General features: G+C 50.1%; 1 protein-coding gene across 2 annotated transcripts in view; it reads right to left on the bottom strand.

Annotated features, from left to right (window-relative positions):
- Positions 1 to 1,425: 1,425 nt before the first annotated feature.
- Positions 1,426 to 16,044, bottom strand: part of LOC121274478 (cathepsin L-like) — a 46,067-nt gene continuing 31,448 nt past the window's right edge. For both annotated transcript variants that reach the window (XM_041181811.1, XM_041181812.1), the window contains exons 3-12: positions 14,773 to 14,833; positions 14,121 to 14,231; positions 11,070 to 11,236; positions 10,072 to 10,168; positions 9,867 to 9,947; positions 8,830 to 8,952; positions 8,108 to 8,172; positions 5,459 to 5,549; positions 3,120 to 3,178; positions 1,426 to 1,634 (exon numbers count right to left, since the gene is read on the bottom strand). In XM_041181811.1, coding sequence (XP_041037745.1) covers positions 1,563 to 1,634; positions 3,120 to 3,178; positions 5,459 to 5,549; positions 8,108 to 8,172; positions 8,830 to 8,952; positions 9,867 to 9,947; positions 10,072 to 10,168; positions 11,070 to 11,236; positions 14,121 to 14,231; positions 14,773 to 14,833 — 927 coding nt within the window. In that variant the 3' untranslated portion in view covers positions 1,426 to 1,562. The remainder of the gene's footprint in view (positions 1,635 to 3,119; positions 3,179 to 5,458; positions 5,550 to 8,107; positions 8,173 to 8,829; positions 8,953 to 9,866; positions 9,948 to 10,071; positions 10,169 to 11,069; positions 11,237 to 14,120; positions 14,232 to 14,772; positions 14,834 to 16,044) is intronic.

Below are 16,044 nucleotides of genomic sequence, written 5' to 3'. Positions count from 1 at the left end.
TTGCCAAACGTGCTCAGAGAAGCCACAAATGTGGGAAAGAGGAGACAGATCGTCCTTCTGAGCTGGAGGTTCAGGTACATTGCTTGAACAGACCAGAAGCACCTTGCACCCCAATAGCCACAACTCTGCCAGATGTCGGAATCAGGTGCTGACACATGCAGAAATTATTCATGCAGACATCTGTCCCTCATAACAACTTTATATAGCACCTTGAAAATAGTAAAGATTCCCAAGGTGCTTCACAGGAGATTTATCAGACAAAATTTGACTCCAAGTCACATAAGGAGTGTCATGAAGCTATTAATGGATATAATATTTTGGAAAATACTTTTCTTTTACAATAGAGGTTTAGTCTGCGGGTATGTCTTAAATGGATTAAAGCCAGCTACTCTGGGTGCGTCAATAAGTACTAGTTATGATTCGAGGGTTTTGGGTGGTTTATATATAGAATAACAGATACCCGGGAGTGAGTTACAGACTGGAATCTAATCGAGGGGTTCGGGGGGTTTATATATAGAATAACAGATACCAGGGAGTGAGTTACAGACTGGAATCTAATCGAGGGGTTCGGGGGGGTTATATATATAGAATAACAGATACCCTGGAGTGAGTTACAGACTGGAATCTAATCGAGGGGTTTGGGTGGTTTATATATAGAATAACAGATACCCTGGAGTGAGTTACAGACTGGAATCTAATCGAGGGGTTTGGGTGGTTTATATATAGAATAACAGATACCCTGTAGTGAGTTACAGACTGGAATCTAAGCGATGAGTTTGACACAGAAACAGGCCAATCGGCCCACCTGCTCCATGCTGGTGTTAATGCTCCACTCGAGCCGCCTCTCACCTTCTCTTCATCTCACCCCATCATTCCCCCTTTCTAAGGCTTAGCAGGTCAACAGGCTGGGCCAGTGGCTGATTGGGTTCCCTGGAGATAGTGATAACAAAATAACTCCAGTCACTGGGATGTTCATGTTGCTTTATTAAACTATCGCAAAAGCTGAAAACCACATCCGCTTGAGATGGGGTCGACTTAAATTGGACAACAGCAATACAATGGACCAATCCTTTCCAATCAGGTAGAATTACAATCGACCAATTCTCTTCCCATTGGCCAGAATGCCAATCGACTACTCTCTTCCCATTGGCTAGAATTACAAGTTGCCCCTGATTGGTTGGTTATTATTAAAAATTGATTCTCAAAATTTCACGATCGTTTTTCTTCAACATTTCTGGTTTGTTTTCACCCAGAACCAGTTGCCGATTGGATCCGAAATGGGGCCTTGCGACTTGTACATTAACTGAGCGTTTAGAGAGTGCCTGATACCGGTGTAACATCCCATACTGAGCGGGTCAGAGAGTGACACTGGAATTGGGAAGTGCGATCGGCATCGCCAATGAGTGGGGGAAGGGGGTGGGGGTGGGGGTGGGGGGGTCTGGGGGGATCCCCTTTTGAGCACCGAAGCTGCGGTAAGCTGAGAATCTGAGCTCCCTCCTTCTGAAGGGCTGCGTGCGGTAGAATTGCCCGTGTCTCTCCGTGCGACTTGCCAGATCTTCTTATTAGATGGTAGCGGTGACGGGGAACCTGCTGATTCCGCAAGCGTTCTCTCCGCGGTAGATACGGAAGTACCCCTGTGGGATAGATGGTGGAAAAAACAAATGACTTCCATGAAGTTGTTTTACCCATATGGGAGTGGAGAGATCCCCCATTGTGAATGGGCAATGATGTATTCATTTATATTGTATATATACCGGAAAGGAGAGAGAGACGCATGAGGGGAGAAAGATACAGAGGGAGAGGAAGAGAGACAGGGAGAGGGAGTGACAGGGAGAGAGAGAGAGAGAGGGGGGGAGGTGTGCGGCTTGGGGAGAGAGAGTGAGAACACTGTAATCTTACTCTAATTGGCCAGGATTTCAATGATGTTGTTCATATATATTGTATAGAAACCGGGAAAGAGAGATGTGGGGAGAGAGAGAGAAAGAGAGAGAGAGAACACTATAATCTTTCTCTCATTGGCCAGGATTTCAATGGACCCGTCCATCCCATTGGCCAGAATTCCAGCAATCCAATTCCTTCCCAAGTACTCTTATTGGATAGATTCTAATGGAACAATCCCTTTTCCCTTTTCCCCCTGTGTTTTGGGATCCAGTCAGTGGGATTCCCAAAGATCTATGGGGTTGTTAATAGTGGAACCATGACCAACTGTGCTCCCATCATCGGAGCCACACATAAATCAATGGAAACAACCCCATTCTCTCACTCGGAAACACACCGCCGTCCAAGTCAGTGTTAGTGACCCTGCGAGTAGTCACTGCTTTGCCCCCCACTCCACCCCACCACAGCGTGGGCTGTCTCCTTGGAAACCAGAACGCTCCTCGATAATCCGGCAAAATTTCCCCAGATTGCAGAGAAGTAAATTTGCAGGGGGGGAAAGAAGATAAATCAGTGGGGCCAATTGGAATGCTGTGTCAGAGAGCTGACACAGGCACAATAACGCTCAGTAAAAATTAATCCCGGTCAAAAAGAAGGTCTCAATGAGAGGGACGAACCACCCGTGGTTAACAAAGATGGTCAAGGAGAGATTTGGGGCATTTACCAAAAGATGACATGCTACATAGTGAGTGAATTCTGTACATCATGGGGAAGAGATGATGGGAGTGCTCTGAGAGAGACCATTGACTTTCAGTTCATCTAGGATGAGTTTGGGGCTAAAACGGTTAGATTACAAGGACAGGTTGCACAGATTAGGCCTGTATTCCCTCGAGTGTAGAAAATTAATGGGCGATCTGAATTCTAAAGGGTGTGGAGGAACAGAGAGACTTAAACCTTTGAAGGTGGCAGGACGAGTTGTTGATACTGTTAAGGACATTATTGTGAACACTTATGTAAACCTTTTCACTGGAGCATTTTGTTCCACTCCAGGCACCGCACTTTAGGAAGTATGTTAAGGCCCGGGGGAGGGTGCGGAAGTACATTTTTGTTGGGAAAGGGAATTAAGGGTTACGGAACCAAGGATGGAGTTAAGTTAAAGATCTGCTATGAGGAAAGTGAATTGTGGAACAGGTTCGAGGGGCTGAATGGCCTCCTCCTTGTCTAATGACTTGGGAAACACTTACCTGCTCTCCCCACTTTTTACCCCAGCTGTTCTTGACGACCCAATATGGTTTACCTCGTGCTGTAGAAATGGAAGAGCAACACAGAGTGAGTGAAGCACATCTATTTTCTTTGAATGAATACCGTGCTGTCGAATCCTTCAACAGCACCTTCCACACCCACGACCACTACCACCTAGAAGGACAAGGGCAGCAGACACATGGGGAACACCACCACCTGCAAGTTCCCCTCCGAGCCACTCAACATATATCGGTCGTTCCTTCACTGTCGCTGTGCCAGAGTGTATCCCTCACTCACCTCTGAATCAGAGGGTTGTGGGTTTGAGCATCTCCCCAGACAGCTGACCACTAAATCCAGCTTGGTCACCTGAGGGGCAACACTGAGGGAGCACTGCACTGTCAGAGGGCCAGTACTGAGATTATTGAGGAAAATAAAAGCTCGTGGCACAGTGGATGACATATCAGAATGGAGAGAAGACTGGCTAGCTAACGGGAAACAGGGGGTAAATATAAATGGCAAGCTGTAACGAGTGGTGTGCCACAGAGATCAGTGCTGGGACCTCAACTGTTTACAATTTATATAAATGACTTGGATGAAGGGATTGAAGGGATGGTTGCTAAGTTTGCTGGGAAAAAAGGTAGGTAAGAGAGTAAGATATGAAAAAGAGACAAGGAGGTTATAAAGTGCTGTAAATAGGTTAAGTGAGTGGGCAAAGACCTGGCAAATGGACTTTAATGTGGGAAAATGTGAAATTGTCCATTTTGGCAGGAAGAATAAAAGAGAGGCATATTATCTAAATGGTGAGAGACTGCAGAGCTCCGAGCTGCAGAGGGATCTGGGTGTCCTAGTGCATCAATCACAAAAGGTTAGTATGCAGGTAATTAGGAAAGCTAATAGAATGTTATCATTTAGTGTGAGGGGAATTGAATACAAAAGTAGGGAGGTTATGCCTCAGTTATATAGGGCATTGTTGGAGTACTGTGCACAGTATTGGCCTCCTTACCTAAGGAAGGGTGTAAATGCATTGGAAGCAGTTCAGAGAAGGTTTACCAGACTAATACCAGGAATGGATGGCTTGTCTTATGAGGAAGGTTGGACAGGTTAGGCTTGTATCCACTGGAGTTGAGAAGAGTAAGAGGTGATTTGATTGAAACCTTTAAGATCCTGAAGGGTCTTGACAGGGTGGATGTGGAGAGGATGTTTCCTCTTGTGGGAGAATCTAGAACGAGGGGTCAATATTTAAAAATAAGGGGTCGCTCATTTAAGACAGAGAAGAGGAGAATTGTTCTCTCAGAGAGTCGTGATTCTTTGGAACTCTCTTCTTCAAAAGGAGGTGGAAGCAGAGCCTGATAGTTTTAAAGCAGAGGTAAATGGATTCCTGAGAAGCAAGGGAGTGAAAGGTTATCGAGGGGTAGGCGGGAATGTGGGGTTGAGGTTACAATCAGGTCAGCCACAGTCTCTTTAAATGGCGGAGCAGGCTCGAGGGGCCGAGTGGCCTACTCCTGCTCCTAAATCGTAAATTCATAAGTTAGTACTGAGGGAGTGCTACACTGTCGGAGGATCAGTACTGAGGGAGTGCTGCACTGTCAGAGGGTCAGTATTGAGGGAGCGCTGAACTGTCGGAGGTTCAGTACTGAGGGAGTTCTACACTGTCAGAGGTTCAGTACTGAGCAAGTGCTGCACTGTCGGAGGGTCAGTACTGAGGAAGTGCTGCATTGTTGGAGGGTCAGTACTGAGGGAGCACTGCACTGTCAGAGGGTCAGTACTGAGGGAGTGCTGCACATTCGGAGTGTCAGTACTGAGGGAGTGCTGCACTGTCGGAGGGTCAGTACTGAGGGAGAGCTGCACTGTCGGAGGGTCAGTACTGAGGGAGTGCTGCACCGTCGGAGGGTCAGTACTGAGGGAGTGCTGCACTGTCGGAGGGTCTGTACTGAGGGAGCGCTGCACTGTCAGAGGGTCAGTACTGAGGGAGCGCTGCACATTCGGAGTGTCAGTACTGAGGGAGTGCTGCACTGTCGGAGGGTCAGTACTGAGGGATTGCTGCACTGTCAGAGGGTCAGTGCTGAGGGAGTGCTGCACTGTCGGAGGGTCTGTACTGAAGGAGCGCTGCACTGTCAGAGGGTCAGTACTGAGGGAGTGCTGCACTGTCGGAGGTGCCATATCTCAGATGAGACATTAAACCAAGTTCCCTTCTGCCCTCTCAGATGGATGTAAAAGATCCCACGGCCTCTATTGGAAGAGGAGCCGGCGGAAGTTCTCCTCGGTGTCCTGGGGCCAATATTTATCCCTCAACCTCAGTAAGAAACTGGAAAAGGTTTGGAAGTTACAAGATTTCGCTTACCTACTCCGTAGCCTGTAATGAGCGCCACATGGTCCAATTTGTTACAGCTGCAATAACCAATACGAGGTCTAAGTATCCCTCTCTTGTATATCTGAAGAGAAACAAAGAGTGCATGAGATGAGCTGCTGTTGCATTCACTGAGGAGTGGGTTTCCGAATGACCCTTTCATGGGATGTGGCTTTCACTGGCAACATCTGGCGTTTAGCTGTCCAGTTCTAATTGCCCTCGAGGGCAAGTTGGCAGGCCATCTTCGTGAACTGCCGCAGCCCATTCAGTTCAACCTTTCCGTAGCAGTTTGGGTACAACCGAGGGGTTTTGCTCGGCCACTTCCCTGAGGACAGTTAAGAGTCAACCCCCACTCTCTATTGCTGTGGGGCTGGAGTCACATGTAGGCCAGACCAGGTAAGGATGGCAGATTTCCCTCCTCTAAAGGGGCAGTTTGTACAACAGTCGACGATGGTCACCATCACTGTGGCTAGCTTTACATTCTAGGCTTGATCAACAGAATTTGAGATCCACCAGCTGCAGCAGTGAGATTTGAACCGGTGTCCCTGGGCCTTTGGATTACTAGGCCCGTGACATTACCACTACACCAACATCACCTTGTCATGTATTCTTCCCCTTTGTGTGGAGGCATGATAGGTTATTGTTATTTATGCTTCATCTCTGTCACAATCCCAGGGACTGGCAAGACTGAACCCCCACCGCTTATGACTCTTGGTTTGAACACCACCACCCCCCCAGCAACCTCCTGCCACCAGCTCACCCCTTCCCCTGCAATGGGATTCACCGGCGTATAGCTCACGGGCAAAAGTTGCCAAAGTACCATCTTGACCACCAACGCAAGTCTGACCAGGACCAGGCAGAAACCTCTAAGCGGAGCATGTTATAGGGTCAATTGGCACCATGCCGACATGCCAATCCCCCTTCAACAGGCCTGTGCATCGTCACCATGTCCATTAAGCTCACTAATGACAATCTGTGGTCATCGGTTCCGGGAAGGGTATATTGGTCTTGGAGGAAGTGCAGCATAGGTTCACCAGAATGATACCTGGACTGCAAGGGTTAAATTACGAGGCAAGATTACACAAACTGGGGTTGTATTCCCTGGAATTTAGAAGGTTAAGCTGTGATTTGATAGAAGAATAAATGCCAGCTAGGCCCAGCATTTATTGCCCAGCCCTAATTGCCCCCTTGAGAAGGTGGGGGTGAGCCGCCTTCTTGAGCCGCTGCAGTCCCTGTGGTGTAGGTACACCCACGGCGCTGTTAGGGAGGAAGGTCCAGGATTTTGACGCAGCGACAGTGAAGGAACGGCCGATATATTTCCAAGTCAGGATGGTGAGTAGCTCGGAGGGGAACTTGCAGGTGGTGGTGTTCCCATGTGTCTGCTGCCCTTGTCCTTCTAGATGGTAGAGGTTGTGGGTTTGGAAGGTGCTGTTGAAGGAGCCTTGGTGAGTTGCTGCAGTGCATCTTGTAGATGGTACACACACTGCTGCTACTGTGCGTCGGTGGTGGAGGGAGTGAATGTTTGTGGATGTGGTGCCAATCAAGTGGGGCTGCTTTGTCCTGGATGGTGTCGAGCTTCTTGAGTGTTGTGGGAGCTGCACTCATCCAGGCAAGTGGGGAGTATTCCATCACACTCCTGACTTGTGCCTTGTAGATGGCGGACAGGCTTTGGGGAGTCAGGAGGTGAGTTACTCACCGCAGGATTCCCAGCCTCTGACCTGCTCTTGTTGCCACAGTATTTATATGTCTAGTCCAGTTCAGTTTCTAGTCAATGGTAACCCCCAGGATGTTGATAGTGGGAGATTCAGTGATGGTAATGCCATTGCACATCAATGGTTGGATTCTTTCTTGTTGGAGATGGTCATTACCTGACACTTGTGTGGTGTGAATGTTACTTGCCACTTGTCAGCCCAAGCCTGGATATTGTCCAGGTCTTGCTGCATTTGGACATGGACTGCTTCAGTATCTGAGGAGTCATGAATGGTGCTGAACATTGTGCAATCATCAGTGAACATCCCCACTTCTAATCTTATGATGGAAGGAAGGTCATTGATGAAGCAGCTGAAGATGGTTGGGCCGAGGACACTACCCTGAGGAAATCCTGCAGTGATGTCCTGGAGCTGAGATGACTGACCCCCAACAACCACAACCATCTTCCTTTGTGCTAGGTATGACTCCAACCAGCAGAGAGTTTTCCCCCTGATTCCCATTGACTCCAGTTTTGCTGGGGCTCCTTGATGCCACACTCGGTCAAATGTGGTCTTGATGTCAAGGGCAGTCACTCTCACCTCACCTCAGGACTTCAGCTCTTTTGTCCATGTTTGAACCAAGGCTGTAATGAGGTCAGGAGCTGAGTGACCCTGGCGGAACCCAAACTGGGCATCAGTGAGCAGGTTATTGCTAAGTAAGTGCCGCTTGATAGCACTGTTGATGATCCCTTCCATCACTTTACTGATGATCGAGAGTAGACTGATGGGGCGGTAATTGGCCAGGTTGGATTTGTCCTGTTTTTGTGTACAGGACATACCTGGGCAATTTTCCACATAGCCGGGTAGATGCCAGTGTTGTAGCTGTACTGGAACAGCTTGGCTAAGCAGCAAGTTCTGGAGCACAGAATGGGCAGGAATGGACAGAGAGTCTTACCTTCAAGGCGCTTGCATTCATGGTAACTACAATTGGGCCTCTATGAGCTATCCATCTTTGCATTTCTGAAACAGAATTTGAGAGAGTGTCAAGAAAAGGCCGAGGTGAGACCATTCAGCCCATCTACCACCCTTCATCCACATTGACAGTTGTGGGATTGTGCTGTGCGCAAACATGGCCTCTGCGTTTCCTACGTCACAACAGTGACCACACTTCGAATGTCCCTCCTTGATTGTAAAGCACGTTGGGCTGGGGCGTGGGTTGGGGTGAGGGGGGTGCGCAGGGTTGGAGGAGAGCTGAGGGGCGGGGGGGGGCAACTTGAAGCTTTGAAAGGCGCTATAGAAATGCGGGCCTTCGGTCTCGGCTTCTCCTCACAGGTCAGTTGCCTCTTACTGGGCTGCAAATGGTGGTGTTGGGTCCGGGGGCGGGGGGCAGCGTTGGGGGGGGGGGGGGGGGGGGGGGGGGGGGCGGGGGGGGAGGGGAGGGAGGGGTGGTGTGGTGTTGGGGGAGGGGAGGGGGTGGTGGGGGTGCAGGGACATTGTGTAGTGTAGGGAGTCAGGGGTCAGGGGCGTGGTGTAGGGGGTCAGGGGCGTGATGTAGGGGGTCAGGGGTCAGGGGCGTGATGTAGGGGGTCAGGGGTCAGGAGCATGGCGATGAGGAATTTACTCACTTGCGTCTCCCCTTCCTGCCAAAACTTTGACCTGTCTTGACCAGCAACTCACCAACTTCATGTGACTGGATGAAATGATATGTCCGAATTTTCATAACAACTCTGGTGCTTTTGAAATGGCAAGAGGAATGCTGTCTGCCTTTATATCTGTAGTCCCTTGAACTCATCATTCCCCCTGTTGATAAAAAGAGCAGAGCTTTGCTTTAAAATGAGGATAGGCTTCAGCCCAATAACACACATGTTGGCCAGTGTTTAAATCCCTCCCTTCATCCCCTCCCTATCTCCATAACTTCCTCCAGCCCCCACAACCCTCCGAGGTCCCTGCGCTCCTCCAACACTTCAACTCTCACATTTTAATCTCGCCACCATTGGCGGCTGTGCCTCCAGCTGCCTGGGGGAGGAGGGGGAGGGGGGTGGAAGGGCTTAAGCTCTGGAAGTCCTTCCCTAAACCTCTCCGCCTCTCTCTCTCTCTCTCTCTCTCTCTCCTCTTTTAAGACACTTCTTAAAACTGACCTCTTTGACTGATCGTTTGGTTAACTGACCCTAGGATCTCCTTATGTTGTCACCGGGTCAAATTTCGTTTTATGATCTCTCTCTGTGAAGCGCCTTGGGACTGTCCACTATGTTAAAGGCACGATGTGAAAGCAGGTGGTTGTTGACCACCACCTTCTCAAGAGCGACATGGGATGGGCACTCAATGCCTGCCTTGCCCAGTGACACCTCCTCAGAATCAACTCGGAAAAGCGAGCAAGAGTCCAGAGTTTTTTGGGGTAATACGGGTGGGGTAATTACACATTAAATGCACTGCAGTAAAGTTAGGGCCGGTGCTTAACAGCGTAAGGAGCCTTTTTAAGGAGGGGCATTATGTTCCTGCACTGCCACTCAACCTCTCTGGCCCGGAAAGGGAACAATTTAGACTGGGGCATCTCATTCCCTCAGTTTGTGAATTGTTTTTGGAGGCCATTTTTTTAAGTTGTAAGATTGACATTTCTTCTTTGTACTCCTCCTGTCTGGATCTTTCATTCTCTCCCTCGCAATCCAACCTTCCCCTCCTCCCCTGTTTTCTCTTTCAGTGTCCAATTTCCTTACCGAGGTGGCAAATCGAGTTGAAAGCATTGAATGGGTAACCCCCTTTGCAGCCCTTGTCCCAATGGTCACAATCGAGCAGCTCTGAAATCAATTAAGGACACAGTCAGACTCCAGTCACGATGAGGAACAGCAAAGAAACAGGAGCAAATGGAATTCAAGAACGATAGAACAGGCCTGAGGCCAGGGAAACTGTAACTCCCATTACCTTGCTCCGACAGTGTAATCAGTTTATGTGTTTTTATGTACAGCAGTGACTCAATATTGGCCACAGTCCCAAAAGCCCAACAGCTTCCACACCGCCTCTGCAGATCAAGGAGAGATCATTAGTTGTTGGTTTGTTTGGACAGTGGATTGCTATTCACCAACTCCTGAAGAGGCCCGCAAGGCCCCAAGTGCTCAACAAGACACAGAGGTCTCGCAGCACTCCCCCATCTCTTCACCCTCCGCCACCTCACCAGCCCTGAGTTCCTCCCAGATCACTGTGCAACGCCCCCCCTCCCCGCCCCAACACCACCACTCTCACACCTTTTAATCGCTTCACAAATGGCGGCCTGGCCTTCAGTTCCCTCAGGCCCTGAGCTCTGGAACTCTCTCTTGCCCTTCTCTTCATCCCTTAAGGTAACTCCCAAAACCAAAACCGAACCAGCGGACCCTAATATCGCCTCATTTGGCTTGGGGCCAAAAGTCGCCTCGTGCCATTCCGGTGAAGCACCTGGGGAGGTTTTACTATGTTAAAGGCGCTATGTAAATGCAGCTATTCTGATTGGAGATGGAGGCAGGCATAACCATTAAACACAAAGTAGGGGAGTGTCAAAAATTTGGCAGAAATTATCAACTTAATTCTTACATACACAGATGGATTACAAAACAACCAGAGTGGGAAATTAAACAATAAAGGAGGGAGTGTTTGATGGGGACAGTGTAGAGGGAGCTTTACTCTGTATCTAACCCCGTGCTGTACCTGTCCTGGGAGTGTTTGATGGGGACAGTATAGAGGGAGATTTACTCTGTATCTAACCCCGTGCTGTACCTGTCCTGGGAGTGTTTGATGGGGACAGTGTAGAGGGAGATTTACTCTGTATCTAACCCCGTGCTGTACCTGTCCTGGGAGTGTTTGATGGGGACAGTATAGAGGGAGATTTACTCTGTATCTAACCCCGTGCTGTACCTGTCCTGGTAGTTTTGGATGGGGACCGATTATACCTGATTTTTCACTTCGGTCACTGCTCCCAGCTTCCTCCAGTCAAAGCAACGGGGCAGAGACATGTTTGTCAGCGGCTCAGCCACCTCTGCTGAAAGCATCTCCTCTGGCCAAGTGTCGTTGTTATTACTGATCACTGGGTTGAGGTAAAAACCACCAAATTCTTCATCTGTTAAAAGAAAAACAATTAAAGAAACTCTGCAACCAGTCTACAGACAGCTCATTGTGCCAGGCAGGAGTGAAGCTCATGTCTCCAGGGCTGGAGAGAAGCTGAACGATGCATGGGGAGAAGTTCAGTTAATGCAGAGAGACTGGAGAAGCCGGGAATGTTCTCCTGAGAGCAGAGAAGGTTAAGGGGGAATTTAATCGAGGTATGCAGAATCATGAGGGGTTTGGATCGAGAAATTATGGAGAAACGCATTCCAATGGCAGGAGGGTTGGTAACCAGAGGGGACACAGATTGAAGAGAATCGGTAAAAGGACCAGAGGGGGGAGATGAGGAGAATGTTTTATTACACAGCGAGTTGTTGTGATCTGGAAGGCGCTGCCTGAAAGGGCGGCGGAAGCAGATTCAAAAGGAACTTTCAAAAGGGAAATTGGACAAATACTTGAAGGAGAAAAATTTACAGGAATATAGGGAAAGAGTGGGATATGGTAGGGGGAGGACAGGACTAGTTGAATACTCTTTTGAAGGGCCAGCACAGAGGTGATGGGCTGATTGGCCTCCTGTGCTATTTGGATGCCCCAATCTCCAAGCTCGGGTCTTTCACGTTAGTGCGAGTTAGGGTCGGGGCTGCAGTTTTGGAGGAGCTGTATTTCACCCAGGGCGGTGGATGTTGGACCTCTCTGAGATCTCCCCATCTCCCCCTCTCCCCACCTCAGCAGCATCTGCTCTGGGTTTGGGAGATGGGCTGCTCACCGCAGACACAGACCGACTCCGGAGATCCCTTCCCCCATCTCTTTCAGCTGCCTCATGTTCACCTGCTGCCCCCGCTGGAGCTGGTCAGCAGGGGAATGGTGGGGTAGGGGTCATGCTGGGCCTGTAACCCAGACCGGACTAATGGTCCTGGAGGCACAGGTTCAAATCCCCAGACGGCTGCACCTGGTGGAGTTTAAATATGAGGAATTCATCAAATCTGGAATTGAAAACTGCTCAATTATTATAAAAACCTACCTGGTTCACTAATGTCCCCTTTAGGGAGGGAAATCTGCTGTCCTTACCCGGTCTGGGCCTACACGTGACTCCAGACCCCACAGCGATGTGGTCGACTCTTACCTGCCCTCTGGAATGGCCGAGCGAGACACTCAGTTATTCCAAACGGCTACAGGAAAGTTGAACAAGAAGGACACTGAAGGCAATAATCTACACAACACAAAATACAGGGTCCAAGGGGACTACTCACAACTCCTGAACAAGGGCATCTAGGGATGGGCAATAAATGCTGACCTAGCCAGCGACACCCACATCCCCTGAATGAATAAAGGAAGGCAAAAAAGCCTCAATACCATGAATGGAATCTGTAAGCAGCTGCCTGTACAGTGTGGACTGGTGTCTGTGACTAAGAATTAATTGAAACCTGACCTGCATTTAGCTCCTTTGCTGCTGAGCTCAGTGGGTTGCACAGTCAACTTGACGTTAGAAGGATGTGGGTTCGAGTCCCCCAACAGAGACTCGCACCCATCACCAGGTCGGCACTCCCAGTGCCAGTACTGAGGGAGTGCAGCACAGTCGGAGGGTCAGTACTGAGGGAATGCTGCACAGTCGGAGGGTCAGTACTGAGGGAGTGCTGCACAGTCAGAGGGTCAGTACTGAGGGAGTGCTGCACTGTCAGAGGGTCAGTGCTGAGGGAGTGCTGCACTGTCAGAGGGGCACTACTGAGGGAGTGCTGCACAGTCGGAGGGTCAGTACTGAGGGAGTGCTGCACTGTCAGAGGGTCAGCACTGAGGGAGTTGCTGCACAGTCGGAGGGTCAGTACTGAGGGATCTCTGCACTGTTGGAGGGTCAGTACTGAGGGAACACTGCACTGTCGGAGGGTCAGTACTGAGGGAGTGCTGCACTGTTGGAGGGTCAGTACTGAGGGAGTGCTGTACTGTCGAAGGGTCAGTACTGAGGGGGTGCTGCACTGTCAGAGGGTCAGTACTGAGGGAGAGTTGCATTGCTGGAGGGTCAGTACTGAGGGAGTGCTGCACTGTCGGAGGGTCAGTACTGAGGGAGAGTTGCATTGCTGGAGGGTCAGTACTGAGGGAGTGCTGCACTGTCGGAGGGTCAGTACTGAGGGAGAGTTGCATTGCTGGAGGGTCAGTACTGAGGGAGTGCTGCACTGTCAGAGGGTCAGTACTGAGGGAGAGTTGCACTGTCAGAGGGTCAGTACTGAGGGAGTGCTGCACTGTCAGAGGGTCAGTACTGAGGGAGTGCTGCACTGTCGGAGGGTCAGTACTGAGGGAGTGCTGCACTGTCGGAGGGTCAGTACTGAGGGAGTGCTGCACTGTCAGAGGGTCAGTACTGAGGGAGTGCTGCACTGTCAGAGGGTCATCACTGAGGGATCTCTGCACTGTTGGAGGGTCAGGACTGAGGGAGTACTGCTCACCACCACCTTCAAGGGGTAATTAGGGATGGGCAATAAATGCTGGCCCAGCCAGCGATGCCCACACCCCATTAAGGAATTTTTAATAGGTCTTTCTTGTATAGAAACCGGTGTGAGATTTTATCATGTGGTACGCTGCAGTCGGTGCCTCTCACACTGTGAGATTGTTACTGTTCTCTCCCGGCAGGGGAGGGATCGGACTGAGGGACATTCCCACCGATATAGGATAATCCCAATACCCCCCCGTTCAAGGGGAGAGAAATCCTGCTTTTTCACATCAAGTGTGAACGGCTGAGATGGAAATGATGGAAATATTCAGGATTAAATTGGAAGGTGGAGGGGTTGAAGGGACAAGGAGATGTCAGGTTAGTGTAACAGGGGCTCAGTGTGACCTCACCCAGCAAGGTACCTGGGGCAGAGAACCCTCCACAAAAGCCCCCACCGACCCCCTGCCAGTCACTCATTTACCTGACATGTCGCTGAACTTGGTGATTCCATAGATCGCGGTGCCTCTGTCCTGCTCCTGCATCCGTTTGGCTGCCTTGAGATTTTCCACAAAGATCTGGAACCTTTTCTCCTCTTTATCCGAGCAAAATTCAAGAGAGAACGTGTCAGTGTTGGACAGGGCCGGATTCATTTGACCTTTGGCCAGACCGCGAGGGGCACCATCGAGATCTGGTTGTGCACCTCCCCCTCCACCCCCCCCCACTTTGATTTCATGATCCTCCCCCCAACTGTTGCCCTACTCCCTCCCCTGAGGGAATGTCAGGAGTTGTGGCATTCTTAGAGACTCACAACAACCCTCCAACTCCCCACTCCGACACTCCGGGATGTGGGATCCCTGGCAGTCAGGGACCAAGGGGGTAAACGTCAAGCTGAGCAAGGCCCAGTGACGTTCCCCGGTGCACATTCCGACTCTCCCCAGCACGGATCCCGAATTGAGGGGGGGGAACGCTGGGTGATTTTTGTAGCTCCCTACCCCAGGCACAGTCGGGCCTGCAATGGCTGCCGCTGTCTCTGGTTGTCTGGGATCAGTTCATTCAGCAGAGGAGAGGGATCAGACTACAGCCTTCCTGGGCAATGGGGACAGATGACCGAATAGTGTGGACTCGTCTCTTACCTTCCTTCTGGTCATAGGTCTTCTTGTACTGCTCTTTGAACTCCTCAAACTTGGACCGCAGCTGCGATTGGGGGAATAGAATAAAATACAATCAGTTTACAGTCAGAGAATCTGCCCTTTCCCTCGTTTGGAAGCGACTCTAAATTTCCTGTCCAGTCACCTCGGGTTATTTTCTGATAACCCGGTGACGGGTGTTTAATATTCACGGAGATCAGACTATTAGACGTGTGCTAGGTTACTAGGTGAGAGAGAGAGAGGGTTAAAATGAACAAGTGACAAGCTGGCACGGTCTGTTGGGCCGAATGGCCTGTTTCCATTCTGTACCTACCCTTAGCAAGGGTGCGGTTCGAAGCATTTAAAATAAATGCGAGGGCCGCAATTGACTAGCGCCTCTCGCCACCTCAGGGCGTCGCTTTACGGAGAGGGACGCACTCCGTGAAATCTGGACGCTGTTGCGAGGGCAGGAAACGTGGCGGCCCAGCCACGCACAGCAAGATCCCACAGACATGCAAGGTGAGAATAGAACGGTGGGCGTCTATTCGGGTGACATAGGTGGAGGGAGGGCGGGGAGGGCAGGGGTGGGGGGAGTGGGGTTGCGATAAATGTCGCCTTGCCTTTCCGCCAAAGAGATGGAGAAGGGTACGGGGTTGGGGCGGTGGGAATGGGGTGGTGGTGTGGGCTGTCAGGGTTGGGCTTATAGCGAAACAGTACCGCTGACGGTGAACGAAAGGTTACTTCCAGAGTCTAGCCTAGAAGATCCTCTGTGCCCCACAGCTAGCGGAACTTTTCCCAGTGAGAGCAGAGAGATTTCACTGGGAAAAGGCAGTCAGTGGAGGATAGTAATCTGTTTCTAAAAATGCTCATGAAATCGAACCCAAATCCACCCCCCCCCCCCACCCCCCCTCCTCCAACCTCATCAACGGTGTGGTCTATTGGAATGATTGGTGAGGGAAAACCACACAATGGCCTCCATTTCTGGACTAGTGCCATCACAGGATGTAGACTAATTACTGCTGCTCTCCCAGTTGTGGCCTTGGGGTCTATTTCATTGAAAGGCTTTATTAGTAGGGGGCATGGAGTATAAAAGCAAGGAAGCTCTGTTGGGATGCTTTTCTTCAGATAAGAGAAGGTTGAGAGGAGTTTTGATAGAGGTTCTTGTTGGGAGAACCACATCTTCCTGAATTGGATCTTTCAGTTAAAATTTGGAGGATGTTGCATTGTTTGGATCTTTGGAGATTATTTTTTACAAATAGCTCATAAGATCACCTATGG

The sequence above is a fragment of the Carcharodon carcharias genome (assembly GCF_017639515.1).
Source record: "Carcharodon carcharias isolate sCarCar2 chromosome 37 unlocalized genomic scaffold, sCarCar2.pri SUPER_37_unloc_1, whole genome shotgun sequence".
In the NCBI taxonomy this organism is placed as follows: Eukaryota; Metazoa; Chordata; class Chondrichthyes; order Lamniformes; family Lamnidae; genus Carcharodon; species Carcharodon carcharias.
Note: the sequence above shows the minus strand (reverse complement) of the source record. Positions and strands in the feature narration are given on the sequence as shown.